This window comes from Chenopodium quinoa, unplaced genomic scaffold (assembly GCF_001683475.1).
Source record: "Chenopodium quinoa cultivar QQ74 unplaced genomic scaffold, ASM168347v1, whole genome shotgun sequence".
Lineage (NCBI taxonomy): Eukaryota > Viridiplantae > Streptophyta > Magnoliopsida > Caryophyllales > Amaranthaceae > Chenopodium > Chenopodium quinoa.
In genome coordinates, this window is record NW_018744452.1 from 296,715 (window position 1) to 317,862 (window position 21,148).

The following is a 21,148-nucleotide window of genomic DNA, read 5'->3' on the forward strand; positions in this document are numbered from 1 at the left end:
ATCTTTTAGGTAGATTATTCCCAAGGTAAAATACTTTGTATAAATACACTTTGATGTTAAATGAAAGGGATTGAGACCTTGTGATTAATTTGACAATGTCAGCAATACCCCAGTTTTGTACCGTGACTTCCTCCCATAAAACAACAAAGATCCCCTAAAAACAAAGATATTTGTAGCCTTTTTTTTTAACGATATATCCTTATTTTTAGTATCAAATCTTTTTATGACAACATATAGATATACTTCATATATAGAATTTTTTTTGTTGAATAATGCTTTTTAGATCAAAAATTACGTATTTGCTTTGGTTTTGAAAGAATTTACCAAACTACCGTCACGTAGGATCGGTAGTTTGATCTGAATATTTTTCTAAAAATTTTATTACTAGTTACTAGTATATAAAAAGGAGTATAAAATGACATGTGTCATCTCCTCAACAAGTAATTTTTCTAAAGTGTTTAATCTTAAAGCGACATGTGTCTTGCCTTTTAGAGCATGTTTAGCCCAAAGTCTTAAGACTCGAGATGACATCGTCAAATTGAGTCTTAAGACTTTGGCTTAATACTTCCCCCATTTTTCTTAAACAATCTCAACCAAGTCTCAACTTGAGTCTTGAAATTTCAAGACTCAACTTAACACTTGAAATTAGGACCCACTTACATTTTTTTTTTCTTTTTTTTTAAAATACTTTTCTTAACACAAGAGAAACAAGCGCTTAAACTTCACAAATCATCAGCTAAAAACAAATATCAATGGAAGCAACAATTATACAACGACAAACCAATAATGGCAAACAAATTTACATCAAAATTTACGAGGGGAGGGGAGGGGGGATAACAAGAATTCAATTCAATTACCTGACCACAAACATCAGCACAAATGGAATCAGTTTTCTTAATAACCTTCAGCCATAACATAAACTCAACCCAAAATCAAAACAGAAAAAACTTTGGAAAGTTTTGGGGGTGATTCACAAAATTTCCTAATAATATAAATGAACATGACATCCAACAAATTAATGTCAAGTCAATAACATATTAAACTAATTTTGGTGACATATAAACTCGACTGCTTCCCATATCTCTATAACAGTTTTAGTACGACAAAGAAATTTATGAACACCATCAGATAATGCAATTAATTGTTTCATCTTTAAATGAAACCATCAGATAGTTTAATAAACACAATGAGATAATGCAATAAACGATACCATTAGATCATGACATGAAATATCTCTGCCATTAGGATCATCTTTACCAGGGGTTTCAAACATGTTCTTAAATTCGTATGTCTTAACCATCTAGACATTATAGCAGTTAGCAGCGTCAGAAGGCAATATTAACTCTAAACTTTTGGTGGCTGGTACTTTTACATACAATTTGGAGAATATATGTACTATTGATGCCTCGACTCTAAGTTTTATCTATACTCAATCTGTGCTGAAGAAATAATAGCAGATGGCATGCAAAGATTTGATTAGAATTAAACGTGCTGGCCATCGCTCCTCGGCTTTTTGATGGATTTTGGGAACAGCAAAACTTCCTGCAATAAGATTTGGATACACATACTCAGTTACATTACATACAACAACATCCTCAGTTACATTACATATAAACAACAAACATAATAGAATACCTTAATTGTCTGAGAATCGGTAACTAGCATGACCAACCGGTCAATCCCTATCCCCCAACCTGCTGTCGGAGGCAGTGCATAATCCAAAGAAACACAAAAAGGATCATCCTTCATATCTTCATTACCATGCTGAAGATCCTGGAAATCAAAAGCACAAAAGGTCTCATAGGTACACATTGTACGTTTGGCAACATAGTTTTACTTACCGAAAAAAGAAGCAAAAAATTCAAACTTATGAAATTCAAGTCATTAGAAGGTTTACACAAACAGAAGCAGGACAATTATACCTTCAATAGCTCCTCAAATTGTTTTCGTTGTAGTAGAGGATCATTCATCTCCGTGTATGCATTTATGAGCTGTCATAAAAAATTATCCAGAATTGTTAGACTCGAAATAACAGCTTTTGCTGATGATATTTTGATTTTCTGGTAAAAGAGAATTTGACTCTGCTAGTATGCTACTCAGTGGGTTTAAAGTGTTCGCTGACACTACTGGCTTATGCATTAATGCTGGGAAATCTGAAGTTTACTATGTTGGTATGAAGCAGCAGGAGATTGATAGAATTCAGGCTTCTTCTCAGTTAAGAACAGGCCATCTGCCTTTTCAGTAGCTGGGAGTGCCTATGAGTCATCTTAAGCTTAAAGCACACGAGTATGATCTTCTAGTGAACAAAATGTAAGACTTGAAGCAGTGGCAGAATTTAGCTCATTTACTCTGTTTTAATATCTATTTGCTCATATTGGTGTCAAATCTTCATTTTGCCTTCTATCTTGCATAAGATCAATAACGTCTGCAGACAATTCCTCTGGCATGGGAACTATATGTCTAGCCAGCCTGGTTTAGTCAATTGGGATTCAGTTTGTTCCTAAAAAAGCATTGGTGGTCTGAGGATCAGAAACTTGATTGCTAGGAACAAAGCAGCTGTTGCAAAGCACATATGGGCTATTGAGCAAAAGGAAGGTAACTTGAGGGTTAAATGGGTCCACAGTGTCTGCATTAAGGATTGTTCTACGAGACATTATCAGCCTAAGACTACTGCAAGATGGCTTTGGAAGAGTCTGTGCAGAATTAAAGATGAGCTGTTTAGCTTAATTGATACACTAACTCAAGGCAAGTTCAGCATAGCTAAAATTTCTAAGGCTATGACTGTTATTGATCACCATGTGTACTGGGATAAGGTGATCCGGAATAGGTTCTTAGTGCCTAAACACAGAATCTTCTATTGGCTGCTTATGGGAAGCAGATCTTAAACCAGGCTAGCAAGTCAACAATAATAAAAACAAATAAATGAAATTATGAGTATATACCTCACGCTTGTTCACAAATAGCTCAAATCTCTCAGTCATTCCATCCATTGACTTGTCATGCTTAGCTAACGGACTCATTAATATGGGGTAGTTCATTATAAATGTTGGATTGACACAATTTTTAACAAGATAATGATCTGCAAGCTGCAAATACAAGGGCAAAATAAGTTTATGCAGATAAAAGGGGGGAAGGGAAAAAAAGGTGGTACATAACATCTAATGCTGCAGTATGCAACCAGCTTATTGAAAAGATGACTAGGGGGTCAGCTTGTGCTTAGCCACACCTCAAACGCGCTTTTTGAAACTGAGTTGCTAATTGAGTTACACATTAAGTGAAAGGTAGTGCACAAACACATAAAATACACATACGATCACCACACACATATACTTACTTTATCTAACAAGCGAGCTGTTCTCAGTGAAGGCTCACACGTCACACCTGCTTTTTGACATGCTTCAAGCAAACACTTGTGCGCTTCATCACTATACAAATCCTTTGGAATGATGATACCTGCCTGTTTCTCCAATTCTTTTATGAAGTCTATTCTCCTACAGTTTAGTATTTAGCAATTAAGGGATGAGTGTATGTACGCCGTAATTGTGATATGGAATGTATATAAGAAAGACATCCACCAGATATAAACTACCTGAAGGGTGGAGTGAAGTCTATCTCAATAGTTTCGTTCTCATTCTTTTTTTGTCCAGCACAATGACATTTTATTTTTGTACTTCCAGTCAATCTCTGCATCATTCCTGTTCAAAAACACCTTACTAAGTAAACTCCAGGTGATGTGTTAGGTCTATCATTTCCTAAATGTAGCCTATCAATCCTTACCACTTAGCAATGTTTCTGTTAGGACTATCAGATCATTGTAGTCTGCATAAGCCATATAGAATTCACAGCTAGTAAACTCCGGGTGATGTGTCAAATCAACATTCTCAGATCTGAACTGCTTTCCGATTTCATACACGCGCTCTAGACCTCCAACCACCAACTGCTTTAACATTAATTCAGGTGCAATGCGCATGAAAAACTTCACTTTTAATTCATCACTTGATGCAGTGAAGTGACGCGCAGCGCCAATGCTAGGACAAGCATTCATAATAGGTGTTTCAACCTAACATCAAACAAAATAATCAGTATTGAATAAACCACGGTTTATTACATGAAACGTTGGACTATTAGATATAACAGTCTTGCAGGTTACTTTAATACAAATTATATATGAAGTTATACCTCTATAAAGCCTTTTTCATCCAAGAATGATCTCATATAGGCAATCACTTTTGACCGGGTTTTGAAAACCTCTAAAACCTCATCATTTACAATGAGATCAAGATATCATTTAGCATAACGAATTTCCTAAAACAAAAACCAAAAACAAAGAAAGAAAGTAAGATAAAGCTTCACATCAGTAAAATAATTAAAACATAAAAATCATTTGAATATTTCAGATACCTAAGTACCTAATCTGGGATCGCAATAAAGAATTGAATCATATTTAGATCACAAATAGTGGGAACTGAATAAGACCTTCGATGATGAGAGACAAATTGTAGCAGAAAATGATCATGTTAAAACAAAGAGGAAAATGCAGTGAGTCAAAAAGAAAGTACTCAGAATACTGCTGACCTACAGACTAGAATATGTCAAAAAGTAGGTAACCTGGTAAGCTTGAGAAACTGTATTGCTGGCTTGCAGATGGTAGGTAAAATCCAGTTTGGACACTTAGAAAAAGTAATATCCCCAAAAAGGGGAAAAGGAGTAGATACTAATGGATAAAATACTTTGCTAGACCATAATGGGGTTGGACCACCCTAATAAGCAAAAGGACCTTTAAAAAGTTTATCTATGAGCAAAAAGCAAGTTTGTGTTGTCTCTTAGAAACAAAAGTTAAGGATGAGAAATTTGGAGATGTCTAAGGAAATATGTAAACAGATTGGTGGAGGGTCTCGATATATTCATATTCAGATCAAGAAAATAGCTATAAACTTTCAGTTTCAGTGTATTTTTGTATATGGTTTCATTGACCACCATGAAAGAGAGGGGTTATGGAAGGATATAAAGGGGATGAGTGAACAAATCCGAGACCCTCGGATAGTTATGGGTACTTTAACAGTCCTCTTCATTTCAAGAACAGAATAGGAAGACCTGTTTCCCACCATGAAGTAGAAGATTTTAGGGAGTATGAGTATAGTGCTTTATAGGACCTCAAAAATGAGGGATGCAAGTACACAAAGATGTTCTGTGTGGTTAAAAATACTCAAACTATTGACAAGAGAGCTCGGACATTTCATATTGAACTGAAATTTTACAAGTTGGAGCATGATTTACAAATTACAAGGTATTCAGGAGAGAATTCAGCAGGACCTAGATGATAAAGATCTGCAACATCAGGAATTTGAATTACTTCAAGAACTCAAACAACAGCGCAGGCTACTACTCCTTCCTCCAACAAAAAGCAAAAATTAAATGGCTCCAGGTGGAATGAAAACACAGCCTATTTCTACAAAAGTTTGAGATTCCAGAATCACAGAGAAAACATTATTAAGGTACAGGACATGGAGGGTACATGGTGTGAGGTTTCTGATGGGGTTTCCAAAGCTTTTATTCAGTTCTATCAGCTACTACTAGGTACAATTATAGGGGATAGAACAGTCAAGCAGGATATTACAAAACCTATAGCATGTTGCAATGTTATTTACAAAACCATTACAAAACTGATCTGCCAGAAACTAAAACAGATTCTGCCATACCTAATGTCCCAAAAACAGGCTAAGAGCAGACAAGTTATCCAAAATAAAATAAAATAAAAATACCTGATCCTTCAGCGAATATGATTCAGGTTGCCTTGAACATCCAGGTACCCATTTCTGCAACCGAAAAAAATAAATAATGAAGCTTGTAAATAGTGCAAAAATTTTATACATTAAAAAAAAAATGAAAATGAAAATGAAAAATGAGGAGATCTTAAATTGTATCAAATTGTGAATTTATCAGATAAGATCTTTATTACTAGGCAGATATCAACTTAGAAATACCTTGGCCTAGAAGCATTTAGTTGTTAATAGCTATAGCATATGCACGAACTAAACATAATTACCAAAATATTCGAATGAAGAGAACAAGCCTGAAATAACCCTAAAAACCTAGGGAAAAAAATTACCAACTAATGGAAGCAAAAATTCAATTACCTCGACATTAGCATTAGCTTTACGAACATCAGGCAGCATGTGGAGACAAGGAGACAGTACCTTGAAAGTCTTGGGACAAAATAAAAGTTCTCCTTTCTTATTGAAACCTACAAAGACAGCAGATAGAATAACACATGTCATTTTCCATGATATTCAAACACCCTATCTACCCTCAAAATGCCTCCATCTAAATAAAGATCTAACGATTCTTGTCAACTGAACCTAACAAGAACAATTATACATTTATACATCACATACTACGATTCGCATACCTGGATATCCGCTCACACCGACAATGTCCCCACGTTTCACAGAATCATGTAGGTTGGAGAATTCCGTTTCATCCAGCTCAAAATTACTGACAGAGTTGAAGGAAATTGAAATTAAAACGAAAGGTTTTAATGGCACATAGGTCAAAAGAGAATGGGAGGACAGCAAGAAACAGTGCTCAAATAGAATATACTGAACTTGGCAATGTTATATAATTACTCAGCAAAGACCATCAATTGGATTTTGTGACCATCACTACACAAATCGTAGAATATGAGCTTCGACTTCGATTTGCCTCGCTTGTTCATGATCCTCCCTAATACAACCAAATGCACAATGTATCAAAACTGAAACTGCTAGTCTTTAGACAAGAAAAAAAAAAAAAAAAAAAAAAAAAAAAAAAAAAAAAAAAAAAAACTATCTTTAATACCAGCTATAGCTTCAACCACATGTTTTAGGTCTTCCTTTGCCGACTTATAACTCTCTACAAACTCAGCAATATTCTTTGTGACAGAGAATTTAGGATAAGGATCAGTTCCGGAATCCTTCTGCTTAGCAACAAATTTGCACCTATTATCATAGTACTGTTACATCCACAACAGCAACGAGTTACATCGCTATGTGAAATGGCATATAAATTGTAAGAAATTCTAACTAGGTCACGATGAACAAACATTCGACAATATCGACTTAGTTTCTTCATCACAGTCAGTTCAAATGTAGATGCATTATTCATACTTAGATTATTATTTTATTTTGATCGGAAACTATTTTGTACAGTATATTCAAACTTCAGTAAATAGAAATTTTCTGACAACTTGAATTATCATAATAATTATTAACAAACAACAATTATAACTTAAATTAAATGCTCAGATGATTCACAAATATAACTTAATGCGACATTAATTAGTAGCGAAAACGCTTTTCATCGCAATGAAGATAATAGGCAGTAAAAAAACTAAAAAAAAATAAAATAAAATAAACGCATAATGCATTTAATACATGCGATCACTAGCAGAAAAAAAGAATTCAAAGCGAAAATTAGCTGAAATCAAGCATTTCATGCCATAGGTAGCAATAAACAAAGAATTCAACGCAATAAGTAGCAGTAACAAAGAATTTAATGCTGTAATTAGTAGATAACTAGCAATAAACAAGCAAATCAAGCGAAAAATTAATGAGCTCAAAAAGAAATTTCATGCATAGCAGAATCTAAGAATTTAATGAGTTCTAATAGAAAAATTAGCAGAATCTGAGAAATAGAAAAATTAGCAGAAACAGAAAAAAATCATGCGATAATTAGCTAGAATAAGATCATTTAGATTTATACCTGAATTGAAGACTCCATTGAACTGATTAAAAGAAGAAGAAAATCAAAGAGCAATTGACGAAAATAAGAAGAAGAAGAAGAAGAGGAAGCGTTTATGTGATCAAATTTGTGCGATTTGAAAAGAAAAATTGGAGAGAGAAAAAATGATTGAGTGGGTTTGTGTATATATATATTGAGAGTGTTGAAATTGAAGGGAAAAAATGGGTATAAAAAAGTTTCCCGCCACAGAATTTCTACATACCTTCTAGAAACTTGTTTAAGGCGGTGCAGTAGGAAGGAATGGCTCAATGGCTGAATGAAATTAGAAATAATGGGACCTCTAGCTTGGGGCATCCTCTAACAAGTTCCGCAAATAATCCCATTGACAATGGAAAAGCTGGGTATAGGACGAGGATGGATTTTCTTTTGTAAGAAATTTCTTGCAATTTGCAAATATGTAAGATTTTAGGCTTTTAGCATAAACCATAGTTGCGAGATGGAGTGAGTGAGGAAGATGGGGTGAGGACTGAAGAGTGAGTAGATTTTTTTTTTTTTTTTTTTTTTTTTTTGAAGGCAGGAGTGAGTAGATAAGAGTAAGACACTATACTTATTTACTCTTTTTTTTTCTTACTCCCTATTTTTTTCTAAGCGCTTATTATAGAATAGATTATAAGATTTCATGAAATCGCGAGGGGAGCTTCTTTACTTTTTGTTCATTATAGAATAGATTATAAGATGCCGGGTGCTTTTCCCTCAAAAATTGTCCAAAAAGCGTGGATTATAGAATTCAGTTTTGGTTAAATTTATACTATTACGGACCTAGAGAATAAATATGACGGGGTTGCTCCCATACAATCCACAACAACATAGGAGTTCATTTGAATGGTTAGAACTGCCTTATTTGTCTTTTTTTTATAGCTAATTTAGTCGTTTGCGGCATAGACTTCAGTATTCATCCCAATGCAAAAAAATGGATTTTAAGAGATATAATATTGATCAGATATGATTCCAAACAACATAATATGACCCTAGGATGCATCCTCAAAAATCTCGAGATTTTTCAAAACCGAGTCCCTCCGCTTCAAAAATTGGTCAAAAAGCGTGGATTATAGTCTTTATTTTTAGTCAAATTTAGACTATTACGGAACTGGAGAGAAAATATGTCGGGGTTGCTCTCATACACTCCATAACACCATAGGTGTTAATTTGAGTGGTTGGAACTGTCATATTTGTCTTTTTTAGCTAATTTAGTCGTTTACGGCAAACACCTCACTATTCATCCGAATGCCAAAAAAGGGACTTCAAGTGATAGAATATTGATCAAATATTGTTCTAAAAAATATAATATGACCCTAGGATGCATCCTTATAAATCTCATGATTTTCCGACACCGGGTCCCTTGGCCTCTACTCTCAAATGTCTGACCCGTTAATACTAGACCAAACAAAACCATGAGGGTTAAACTCAGGTAAGGGTCCTCCTTACCATTTAAAATAAAAGTGTATAAGTTTACAAAAATGTTTTCTTCTTTGCATTGTAGATTTTTGCTACATAGATGAGATTGGTGCATCATCTAAACCATATTGTGACCACTCTTGTACAAAGTATCCTTGCAAAGCAAAAAGCTACCACGGAAGAGGGCCGATTCAATTGACATGGAACTGCAACTACGGAGCTGCTGGGAAATACCTTGGCCTTGACTTGTTGAAGCATCCCGAACTCGCATCGACAAGCCCTGGTGTGTCCTTCAAGACAGCACTTTGGTACTGGAACACTAGGGTTCATTCTAAAGTGAGCAAAGGATTTGGAGCTACTATCCGTGCTATAAACGGAGGCGAATGCAATGGTGGAAGCCCTGCCGCGGTCAAAAACCGTGTTAAGTACTATAAGAGCTATTGCAAGAAGTTCAAAATTACTCCTGGTCCTAACGTTTCTTGCTAAAAAAATTTATAAACCCTAATTGTATGCATGCATGGTTTCTACCCTATGATTGGGAGAGAAATGATATATACGTAGCACTCTCAATACTATTGTTTATGTATTAAGGTGTTGTAAACAATTACGTGTCGAACTTGAGAAATAAGTGATTTACACATGAAGATAATAATGTAACTTTAGTGTTTCAAGTAATATATGTGTGCTTCTAATTATTATATACGGGTATTATTTTGAAAAATGCTAGTATTTAATTGGACTTTTTTTGTGAAAAACTACCTTATATACATCAAATTTTGTGAAAAACTACCTTATAAAAAAATTGTTGTAAGAAACTACCTTACAAAATTAAATGTTGTTATTTGCTACTATGTATGTGCTTAATTTAACAATGAAAGAGAAGAGGTATTAGAGCATCTCCAATGGCAAGCTACAATGCTTTGTAGCTTGCTTTTCCACATCAATTTCAAAGCTACAACACTTTTAAGCAACAAACTATTCCAATGGTAAGCCACAACATATTATTGTTAGCAAAAAATAAAATTTTAAAAAATAAATAATTAATTATACACATGTTACAATATGAGTGGAGCTTATTAGTCTCTTTTTCAATCAAACATGTAGTTTGTTTGGTCTTCAGTTGCTTGCATGTTGCTCAATTTTTTGTTCTCTACTGCTAAGCACGTAGCTAGAAAGTTTATTTAAATTGCAAACAAGTCCTTATAATTGAACCATTGGAGATGCTCTTAGGGGTTATAAGGGGGGCTATGGGGAAATTGGGTGGAAAAAGGAGAAAAAAATGATTGACATGGGTCATTAAACATCTCTTATTCAATGCAGTAATTCGGCAAAAGGTAGTTTTTTACAACATTAATTATTTTATAAGGTAGTTTTCTACAACATTTATTGTTTAAAAGGCAGTTTCTTAAGAGCATCTCCAATGGTTTAATTGTAAGAACTTGCTTGCAATATAAATAAAGTTCTTAGATACATGCTTACCATTGGAGAACAAACAAAAAATTGAGCAACATGTAAGTTATTGTAGCCCAAACAAGCTACATGCTTGATTGAAAAAAAAAAAAAAAAAAAAAAAAAAGAAACTCCACTCATATTGTAACATGTCTATAATTATTTTCTTTTTAATTTTATTTTTTGCGAACTAAAAGATGTTGTAGTTTACCACTAGAAAAATTTGTTGCTAAAAAGTTTTGTAGCTTTAAAATTGATGTAGAAAAGCGATCTACAAAGCATTGTAGCTTGCTATTGGAGATGCTATTATAATATATAAGGTAGTTTTTTCACAAAAATTGACTTGTATAAGGTAGCTCTTCATAAAAAGCCTTATTTAATTTTGTGATAATGTATTTGCTAATTAACATACGTATATTATTGGTATAATAAAATATATTCATGTGTAAAATTCACTATAAGAAAAATCTCTTTTCGTAGCAATTATTTCGTAGCGATTGTACATTCGCTACAATATGCAAGTATGTTTGTGAACTAATTAAGGATGTCGTATCATTTTTACAATCGCCATGGTTTTCCCATATAAAATCGATACGGAAAAACATAATAATACATATCCACACTATTTTTACACATTTATATAATTTTGAGAAATTGTATCATTTACAATGGCCACTAAATCCTAAAAATCGATACGAAAAACCTTTTCAATACTAGATATATAAATATTGTTTGACAAAGAATACATAAAATATGTCATAGCTTATTGGTGAAACATTTAATATAAGAGTTTGAGGTTGCATGTTTGAATCTTGTAAAGATCATACGCATGTTTTTTTTTTTTTGAAGAAAATAAGTTAAACATTTATAGCGATTGTAATCGCTACAATAATCACCACGATTGGAGATAGTTTTTCGTATCGATTATTGAGGCCAACCCCAGCAATATTGAAAACTACTACTAAAGGCTAAGGCAACGGGGATATTGTATATCGAATGACCATTCGTTGGGAAAGCTTTTTGTTGCAATTACAATCGATACTAAAGGTTAAAATAATCGCTACGAAAAGGTTATTTTCTTGTAGTGATTTAACAATAGGAGCTTATTTGATGGCTTGATGGCAGTGTTGTTTTGTGAAGTTCATGAAAACAAGAGTATCAGTTAAGATTGATTAATAATTTAAGCAATATATATAGTTATTTACCAATGTGAAAAAAATAACTTACACTATTTTGTTTTGGATGGAGTGAAATGGAGGAAAAGGAAGGGAAGAAAAATGGAGAGATGAATTACTTTTATTTGCAAAACAAATGAGGAGGGAAGAGAAATAGAGAATTTATCATTAATTCCTTCCCCTTCCTCTTCCCCTCCCTACCTCACCTTCTTTTCTTTCATTCCCATTCCTCTATCCAAACACACCGTTCATTTAGAACATTGTTAATTCACTGCGCTATTGAAGACTTGAAGGGTAATGTTTCTGTGTTTTTTGAATTATATATTTAGCTTTGGTCCTTGCACAGTTGCACTTACTAAAATTATAACTAGTTATTACGATTCATTTATTTATTTAACAATTATTTAAGCAAAAATGTATTATAAATGAAATAAAATAAATCAAATTATTGATCTTGATTATTTAATGTTAGATGTGTTATATGATGTTGTATAACACTCATTTCTAAGTGACAACTTTGTGATCAACCAACGCGTGGTGATGCATGATCCTCATGGTGCATCCCTTCCAAAAAAAAAATGGAAAGAACATTGTATAGAAATGTAAAGAACATTTAATTAAAGTAAAAAGAACATGCTATAGAATTGTGAATAATTTAACATAACATGATGTTAAATAATATTTTTTATATCCATGTGCTTTGATTATCAGTATAATGTACTTTTGTTTGTGACATAATGTTAATTGTTTATTTTGAAATTTTATTTGAATTTTGTCTTTAGATTATGGTGGTTGAATAAAAATAATGTTTATTACATTATATTATCATGTTTTTTATTAATATTACGAATGCTCATTAGATATATATAAAGAACATAAAGCTAGATTTTTTTTACAAAATAGCTATACGTTCTTTATAAAACAACTATATGTGATGTTCTTTATAAAATATCTATATGTTCTTTACAAAACAACTATATGTTTTTTTACAAAACAACTATATGTTCTTTATTGAACAACTATATGTTCATTCTGCCTTATTTAAAAAAAGAAAAAACGGGATGCACGAAACATCGTGCATCCGCCTCCATGGAAAAAAATTTCAGTGATCAACTAGAGTTGTAATTTGTAACCCGACCTATGAACATTTTCGTTCCAAAAAATGAACTAATAGAAAGGAACCAAACCATTAAGAACTTGCTTTTTGAAAACTGAAAAATTGACGCAAATCGATTTATTTCACAATTAATAGATACTTTAATTTCTAAAGTCATAGGTCAAAATCACATGAATATTTATAATCTTTCACACACTAACCCCACACACATCGATCGATTGCTACTGAGCCTTTCCTTATTTACATTGTTTGGTTTGGGCCGGATACGAGAAAGAAAATTTGGGTTGAAATGCTATTGTTCTTTATACAAGAAAACGTTTTTCCCCAAATTAGAAGGGAAGCTGTGTTTCCACTCCCTTCCATCCTTCCCCTCCAAAGCTGCAAACTCCGGAATCTTCCTCACTCGAATCTTGCTGCAAATTGAGAATGACTTTTTCTCTTCTTGACTTGATTTTTAATCTAGGGTTTAATTTGATTTAAAATTATATTATTTTAGGATATTTTTTGTACATATTTTAAATTATTTTAGGGTTTTTTTTGAGTAAATTTTGTTAATTCAATTCGAAATTACTTTTCCGATGTGATTAAATTTTCTATAGATGCTTATAATTTGGGAATCTGTTATTTGATGCATTCTACTTGCTGCAAGTTTTATTTTCATTCCTATATTTTACATGTTTTTATTATGCCCACAAAGTGTTTGATAAGTTGCCTCACCTAAAATTTGCTTTATTTTATTGATTTTAATTTATTATTATTATTATTTTTTAAAATAAAGATTATAAGCTAGTATAATGTCAGATCAAAGAGTATATCTCAAAAATCACTTCAGGTATAAATGTATAATACACCTCTAATGGTCTAATTTTACTTCATTATACTGATAATTTCTCTTGAAGTGTATGAAGCTTAATCTGAGTATCATTTTCATGAATAAATATAGAAGTTTGTATACTAGTAGTCTAATATATTCTTTTTGTAATATTTCCTTGATAAACCAATTTAATTGGTGATAGTATCTATTTTACAGTAGGAATAGGGAAATTAATTAAATTTTTAATCATAGTTTGTTAAAGGAAAATTTGTTAGAAATGTACTCATATGCTCACATTTTTACGAAGAAATACCTTATATGTTCAAATTGGTGAAAAAGATCCCTATAAATCATATTTGTTATGAGGAGGGACCTTGACGTCGGAATATGGTCAATGACTTTACTTTTCCGGCGCTGACCATCACGCACGTGGCATGTGATGTTTTTAATAGTAGGGCCTTTCGTTCATTTTTTTCCCCCACGTTTTCACATTCTCCCTCTTACTATTCCCAAATTTTATCTCAAAATTCTTTCTCTTTCCTCAAAATCACGAGGAAAAAAATATTTTTTAAAGGAAAAATTAACAAAAATAATCCAAACTATATTGACTCCCTTCTCATTTTAATCTCAATCACTATTTAAATTAGAATAATCCCAACTATAAGAGTCCCTTCTCAAATTAGTTTCAAACTTTTGTTAACCAGGTAATCTGGTAAATTGAGCCATTTTTCTACATATTATTTGTTTTATTATCTTCACATTATTATAATTTATTTATTTATTTTAAAAACCCACATGCTCTTAAATCTAAATTCATACCACCACCTTTTGAATGTTCTGATCTCACCACCTACCTATAGACACCCATTTGTGTCTCCCCAAAACCAAACCCAGTGATGAATACCTTTCACGTCGAACCATAATCGAATGAGGTGAAAGTGTGAAAAGTCTAGTGTTGCGGTTAGTTTTTGTTAAAATTATTTCTTTCTGTTTTCGAAAACCCACTCTATTTTATGAAAACGTCCATTCCAGTTTAGTTTGGTCCATTATAAGGGTCCAATAATGGTGTAGTTGGATGGGTCTTGAAAAGACCTTTCCAACAATATATTATAAGCCCAATTTCGATGGATAATGAGGAAGTTATGGCCAAAATACTAAACTGGGCCCAAACCGGATTTTGCCTAGCTACAACCCAATGATCATGAGGAGGGTCCAAAGGTTTAATCCTATTCCTAAACTAATTAGGATTGATTAGAATCTTCTATAAGTTTCTAAAATATCTTAATTATCCTTTTTTGAAAAGATAAGATTAAGGAATTTGATTTAAATATAAACTTTCCTTTTTTTATAAAACTTTCCTTTTTTAAAGTCCTAATTCTATTCGAATTTAAACATGCTCAAAGACAGTCAGATATTATTTTCGTGCCTCATATTTTTTATCCAAATTTTATATGGTTGGATAGATCTTGAAATTATCTTTCCAATGATATATTATAATAATAATTCCGAGCTATAACGGAAAAGATATGAATAAGATATCAAACTCTATCCAAAACTGACACCGTCTCACTATTTCGTTCATATCTTTTATTCTACAACATAATTTAATCTGATTTTAATTGGATTAGAAAGTATACTTCAATATCTTTCCAACGATATCTTATTCATCTTATTCCGATTCCTAGATCAAAAGATATGATAAAAACAAAATCCGCAAAAACTACTGTCTACGAGTTTTATTTCGATTCGAATTTGGATTCTTTTCTTAATTCTTCGACCCTCTTTTTCCTATAAATAGAGGTCATATCTCCCCTTTTTCAATGACCAACTCTCATCAAGATTTTCTTGATTATTCTCTCTCTCTCTTTTTCTAAACTAGCCTTTTCTCAAATACATAATTCCGCATTCATTAGATCTAGAAACACCTAGCCATATTCGAAGTTGCCTTCGCCCTAGACGTGAAAGGTTTTAATTTCTGAGGGTTTGGTCCCAAATCTCTCTTTCACTTATTTAATTTAATTGCTTTGATTATTATTTTTCCTTGAAGTTACTAATGTGTGTATTTTGTTATTAGAAAGAGGTACGAAGCATCAAAGTAAGTACTTTAATTGATTTATTGATATTATGATGTAGAAATCATGTTTACATTGTTATTATGATATTCCTAGTATCATGTCTAGGGTATTTTTAATATTAAATGTGATTCCTGCGATGCTTCCTATTCTCTTCCTAATATTTATTCATGTTAGTATCATGTTAGGGTTAAAGATTTGATTTTTATTGTTTAGTGACATGCTAGGGTTTGTTATTAATCTTGTTAGTATCATGTCTAGGATCTTGCTATTTTTATTATGCTTTAATAATAACATGAACATGATAATGATTATAATTGTTATAATTTATGATGATTATGATTATGAATATTATTATTATTATTATTATTATTATTATTATTATTATTATTTTGATAATGATTATTTTATTTATGATTATTATTGTTTTGATCATGATATTCGTTATTGTTCATGATTATTTTAATTTTAATTATAATTATTATTGATTATTATTATGTTGCTTGATACATATTATATTTATTCTTTATTGCTTGATCACACCTTTTTATGCATGTTAAAGGGAATTTGTACTTGTAATCACGCTTAATAAGATAATTAATAATCTTGTTTAGGGTTAATTGTGATTATAATTCAAGTGATCACCAATAATAGTTTGTTTGTGCATTAAATTCAACCAACATAGATAAACAAGTTTAGGGTTAACCTATTGATTGCATGTTAATTAAAAAGCGCACATGAATACGAGCAGAATAAAGTAGAGGCCTATTATTAGGGCAGGTTTAATCTCTTTTAGGTTGGATTTGTACCATCATCCCCGAACCCTTATTTGGTTCATGACCTTATGGAGTTGACGAACTCTTGGATCGTTAAGGGGTGTAACCTTCACCTCGTGAACGGTTTACAAGTTCCTTAAAAACTTGTTGGCGACTCTTTTGCTCTATCTTCTTCCCTTTTGGACGCCACCGTACTTTAGTGTATGATCACAGTGGGGTTCGAGCTAGTGGGATTAAGGCTTGAAATTATTCCCTACAGTTTTTGGCGACTCCACTGGGGAGGATTTCTATTTTAATTTCTGAATTTGTTTCGGCAATGATTTAGAATGAGTGGATGAGACTCGAAAAGTTCTAAGTATTTCATGTGCGTAATTTTGATTAACATTATTGTCATATGCATAAAAAAGATCTCATTGGAAAGACCATCCGTAATGAGTTAAAAATATATGATATTTCACGTAGGAAATTTGAGGAATGTCTTTCACAACTAGGACCGAAATAACACCGCGCGAAACTGGAAGATTTTATCGAGCACAGAAAGCTGCTGAGGCATGTGGGAAGTAGCGTCAGGGGCCAGAGCTTGGCGCCAGACTTTTAGCCGTAGCGCCAGACGCCAGCATTGGCGCCTGGCGCTACAGTTAAAATCTGGCGCCAGTCTCTGTTTGCTAGCGCCAATTTCTCCCAATACCGAGCCAGAAATATGCGTTCTAATTTCGACCGGTTTTTCGTATTGTTTGCTCGATCCTACTTCCTGATTGAAGTTTTTCTAACTTTTCTGAAACCCTTATGTGTTCTACATATGGACATAACCCTTTGGGACTTCATGCTCCATCTACCCGATTGAACGCTCCATGCAACAAAGGGTACATCCGAGATGTTGAATTCACCAAACCATGGAAGCGAGTTTTTCTAAATTCGCGGTGTCCCATCCACTCGTGCCAACCCTTCACGGTTAGGCTTTCACGCGGTGCATCCGGACTATTAACCATGGACCCTCTATTGACTAACCCATATCCCGAACTTTAGAGAAATAGAGCCATGGTTAGGTTGCAAACTCATTGCATCATATTGTGCCTACTTGACTAATTGTACATTATTTGTTGTGCATACTCTATGTGATTTTTCCTAACCGTTTGTTTAACTTGTGTTAAGACTAAATAAACTGATTAATAACTAAAGGACTTTGTTTAATTAATTAATTAATTAATTTGAGCTAATAAATAAACATAAAATCGAGTCATAGTTCCTTTAAGTCAACCCGGATTTTTATTCTCGTATACTGCACAAACGTCAACTTGTTTTGGTCATATCTGGAGTTTTAGAAATAAATACGAGTTTTACAACCTATGGATCTGTAGCACCGAGTTTTATCTTTAATTCGGCGTTGGTTTCATCCTAATCAGAGTCGCAGATAAAAAGTTATGACTAAAATAGCACAGTCTGTCCAGTTTAATGCATATACGTGAAGTCTTTACTTAGTCTTTGTTTGAGTCTAGTCACATAGTCTAGCCACATGGTCATGACAAAAGTCTCAACATGTCACCTACACTCACTAGTCTTAGCACACACTTTGAGTACACATCACCATGGCCATGTCTTAGGTTCATGCATGAGTCGGTCTTTTCCGTCGTTTAAGTTGGGGGTACATTCTATTCCTAATTCTTCATATTTCTCCATCTAAATCTTCTTTCGCATTCTTCCATTTTTCTTCACTTCCTCCATCAATCGCATGTTGAATAAAGTTTGAGTCAAATAATTAACAATAAGTATCCCCAAATTCCTTTCCCACAGTACTTGGTCGAGGAGAGAAGGGCGATTAATCAAGGACAACCGCTTTATTCAAGTCTCGCTTTTTGATAAACTGATTCGTCAAAAGAGGAAGGCTAAGAAGATAATGGCAACTCAAGAAGAAGTCAATGATCTTAAGAATCAACTGGCTACTGTGACTGAGACACTAAAACTTCTCGCACTTAGAGTCGATGACCCCGTGAAGCAACAACAGATGAACCTCATGCAAGAGAGTCTAAGCAAGCTATCTAGTGACTATAAATTTCAGGGCATGAGTTCGCAAGGGGTCTCGCTGGACAAAGAACTTCTTCCGCATAAGTTCAATGCCACTGACATCCCTAAATTCAAGGCAATATATAACCCTTACTTCCACTTAAGATCTTTTGAAACTATATTGAGCATTAAGGGTATCGATAAGAAGGTTTTCCCCTCTCTGTTCCCACTATCTCTCGAAACCGTTTGTCAACAATGGTTCTTTTCTCTCGAGAAAGAAAAAACCTCTTCTTGGGAGTCGATAACAAACGCTTTCATAGATAGATATAAGTGCAACATCCAAGACGAGACAGACCACAGACAACTTGAGATGTTAAAACAAAAGGAAAACGAAGGGTTCACTTCTTTCTTCAATAAATGGAGGGAAACTTCTGCTAATATGGTCAAGGCTCCTACCGAAAAAGAATCCGTGAGGATGTTTATCAAGAATCTCCAAGAGAAGTATTCAAAGCACTTAAAGTACCAACACAACTTGAATACTTTCTAAGCTGTCTATAATATAGGCATTGACATTGAAGATGATCTTCTGAAAGATAATAGTGCGAGAGGAAAGAAGAGCGACCATCCTTCTTCTTCCTCTAATGAGGTACATGCTACAAACACCTCTAAACCACGAATCCAAAGATCAAAAAGGGTGTTCACTCCACTTGGTATAAGTTATGAAACGACTTTCGAGAAGCTACATCACAAAGGATTATTCATGCCCATAGGGCCCATCAAAGATCTGGTTCCAGAAGCTAGGCCACCTAAGTGGGACCCTAATAAGCACTGCAAATATCATCAAGGAAAGGGTCACGACACTGAAGAGTGTTGGAAACTCAAAGAAGCTATTCAAGATCTGATCGATGACAATGAAACTTCCGAGATTCTAGCCATCGAAGATGACCAAGCATCCTTTGATCCATCACTTCTTATCACACCTGTAGGAGAGCCCGTGATCGAGACAGCTTATATGACCTCTCCCGATGAAGTGGCCATAATTGAGGAGGATGAAAGTCTTTTCTTAGATAATACCAAGGAAGACTCGTCAAGTCTAAAAGAGGAAATTTGAAAACTGTAAGATGTCATTGCCATGCTCTTGAATGTGGTAGAAGGATTAGCAAATCGGGGGATGGCCATCAAACAAAATTCTCACCAAAAGTTTAATGAATAACTCAATGCTCCTAAGCCATAGGAAAAACGGACTATTGTAGAATACACACCAATAGGAATGACTTCTAATGAAGCTTTTGACTGTCTTCACGATCAAGGTCTCATTCACTCCATCGGTCCCAGTCAAGACCCTCCATTTGAAAAACGTTCTCCTAATTGGGATCCAAATTCCTATTGTCGATACCATAAAGGTCGCGGTCACACTACTGAAAAGTGTCTCGCCCTCAAGGATCGTGTTCAAGACTTCATTGATTCAAATCTCCTTCATGTTCCTCTACGCGACAAGAAGGCCAAGATTAGTAACAATGGTAACAGTGGCTGTAAAGGGAAGAAGAACGATTATCCTTCTTCTTCCGAAAACACCTACTCTAGTAATAGTGTTGGTACTTTCGACCTTAGTGAGATCCTAGCCATGGGTAATCGAAAGCAACCGAAAAGGGAATTTACCCCTATTGGAACTAGCTACGATGATGCTTTCAATCGACTCCATGCCAAGGGAATCATTACTCCCATAGGACCTATTAAAGATCCCCCACTTAAGAAAAGATTTCCTAGTTGGCATCCAGACGAACACTGCAAGTACCACCAAGGTAGGGGTCATACTACTAAGAGCTGTTGGAAGCTAAAGGAGGCCATCCAACATTTGATTGTTAACAACAAGCTTCCCATACCTCCAGTTAACAAGAAGAGCGAGTAATGATAAGGGAAGCAACACAAGACAAGAGACGAGCTTCAACGACAAGATTTTATGACCTCTTTTTCTATTTATTTTTCATTTTACCCCTTCCCCAATAAGTCTAGAATGGTGTAGGGAATAATTTCAAGCCTTAAAAATCCCACTAGCTTGAACCCCACTGTGATCATACACTAAAGTACGATGGCTTCCAAAAGGGAAGAAGATAGAGCAAAAGAGTCGCCAACAAGTTTTTAAGGAACTTGTAAACCATCACGAGGTGAAGGTTACACCCCTTAACGATCCAAGAGATCGTCAACTCCATAAGGTCATGAACCAAATAAGGGTTCGGGGATGAAGGTACAAATCCAACCTAAAAGAGATTGAACCTGCCCTAATAATAGGCCTCTACTTTATTTTGCTCGTATTCATGTGCGCTTTCTGACTAACATGCAATCCATAGGATCAACCCTAAACCTGTTTAATCTATGTTGGTTGAATTTAATGCACAAATAAACTATCATTGGAGATCACTTGAATTATAATCACAATAACCCTAACAAGATTATTAATTATCTTATTAAGCGTGATTGCAAGTACAAATTCCCTTTAAACATGCAATAAAAGTGATCAAGCAATAACAATATAAAATATGATACATATCAAGCAACATAAATAAATAATC

At 33.8% G+C, this 21,148-nt stretch overlaps 3 protein-coding genes across 3 annotated transcripts; 1 reads left to right on the forward strand and 2 right to left on the reverse strand.

The window, feature by feature from the left end:
• Positions 1–1,192: 1,192 nt before the first annotated feature.
• Positions 1,193–8,716, reverse strand: LOC110697011 (lysine--tRNA ligase-like). Its single transcript, XM_021874345.1, has 14 exons — positions 7,741–8,716; positions 6,838–6,991; positions 6,606–6,723; positions 6,410–6,495; positions 6,138–6,244; positions 5,763–5,816; positions 4,180–4,305; positions 3,778–4,060; positions 3,590–3,695; positions 3,335–3,491; positions 2,943–3,086; positions 1,923–1,991; positions 1,636–1,773; positions 1,193–1,542 (listed from the first exon to the last, which is right to left on the reverse strand). The coding sequence occupies exons 7-14, from the start codon at positions 4,213–4,215 to the stop codon at positions 1,483–1,485; spliced, it is 993 nt and encodes a 330-aa protein (XP_021730037.1). The 5' UTR covers positions 4,216–4,305; positions 5,763–5,816; positions 6,138–6,244; positions 6,410–6,495; positions 6,606–6,723; positions 6,838–6,991; positions 7,741–8,716; the 3' UTR covers positions 1,193–1,482.
• LOC110696998 (lysine--tRNA ligase, cytoplasmic-like) lies at positions 5,656–7,758 on the reverse strand. The gene is made up of 7 exons (XM_021874334.1): positions 7,741–7,758; positions 6,838–6,991; positions 6,627–6,723; positions 6,410–6,495; positions 6,138–6,244; positions 5,763–5,816; positions 5,656–5,718 (listed from the first exon to the last, which is right to left on the reverse strand). Exons 1-7 carry the CDS (start codon positions 7,756–7,758, stop codon positions 5,656–5,658), a joined length of 579 nt encoding a protein of 192 aa, XP_021730026.1.
• On the forward strand, positions 7,941–9,660 carry LOC110696999 (endochitinase At2g43590-like). Its single transcript, XM_021874335.1, has 2 exons — positions 7,941–7,944; positions 9,260–9,660. The coding sequence occupies exons 1-2, from the start codon at positions 7,941–7,943 to the stop codon at positions 9,658–9,660; spliced, it is 405 nt and encodes a 134-aa protein (XP_021730027.1).
• Positions 9,661–21,148: the final 11,488 nt, after the last annotated feature.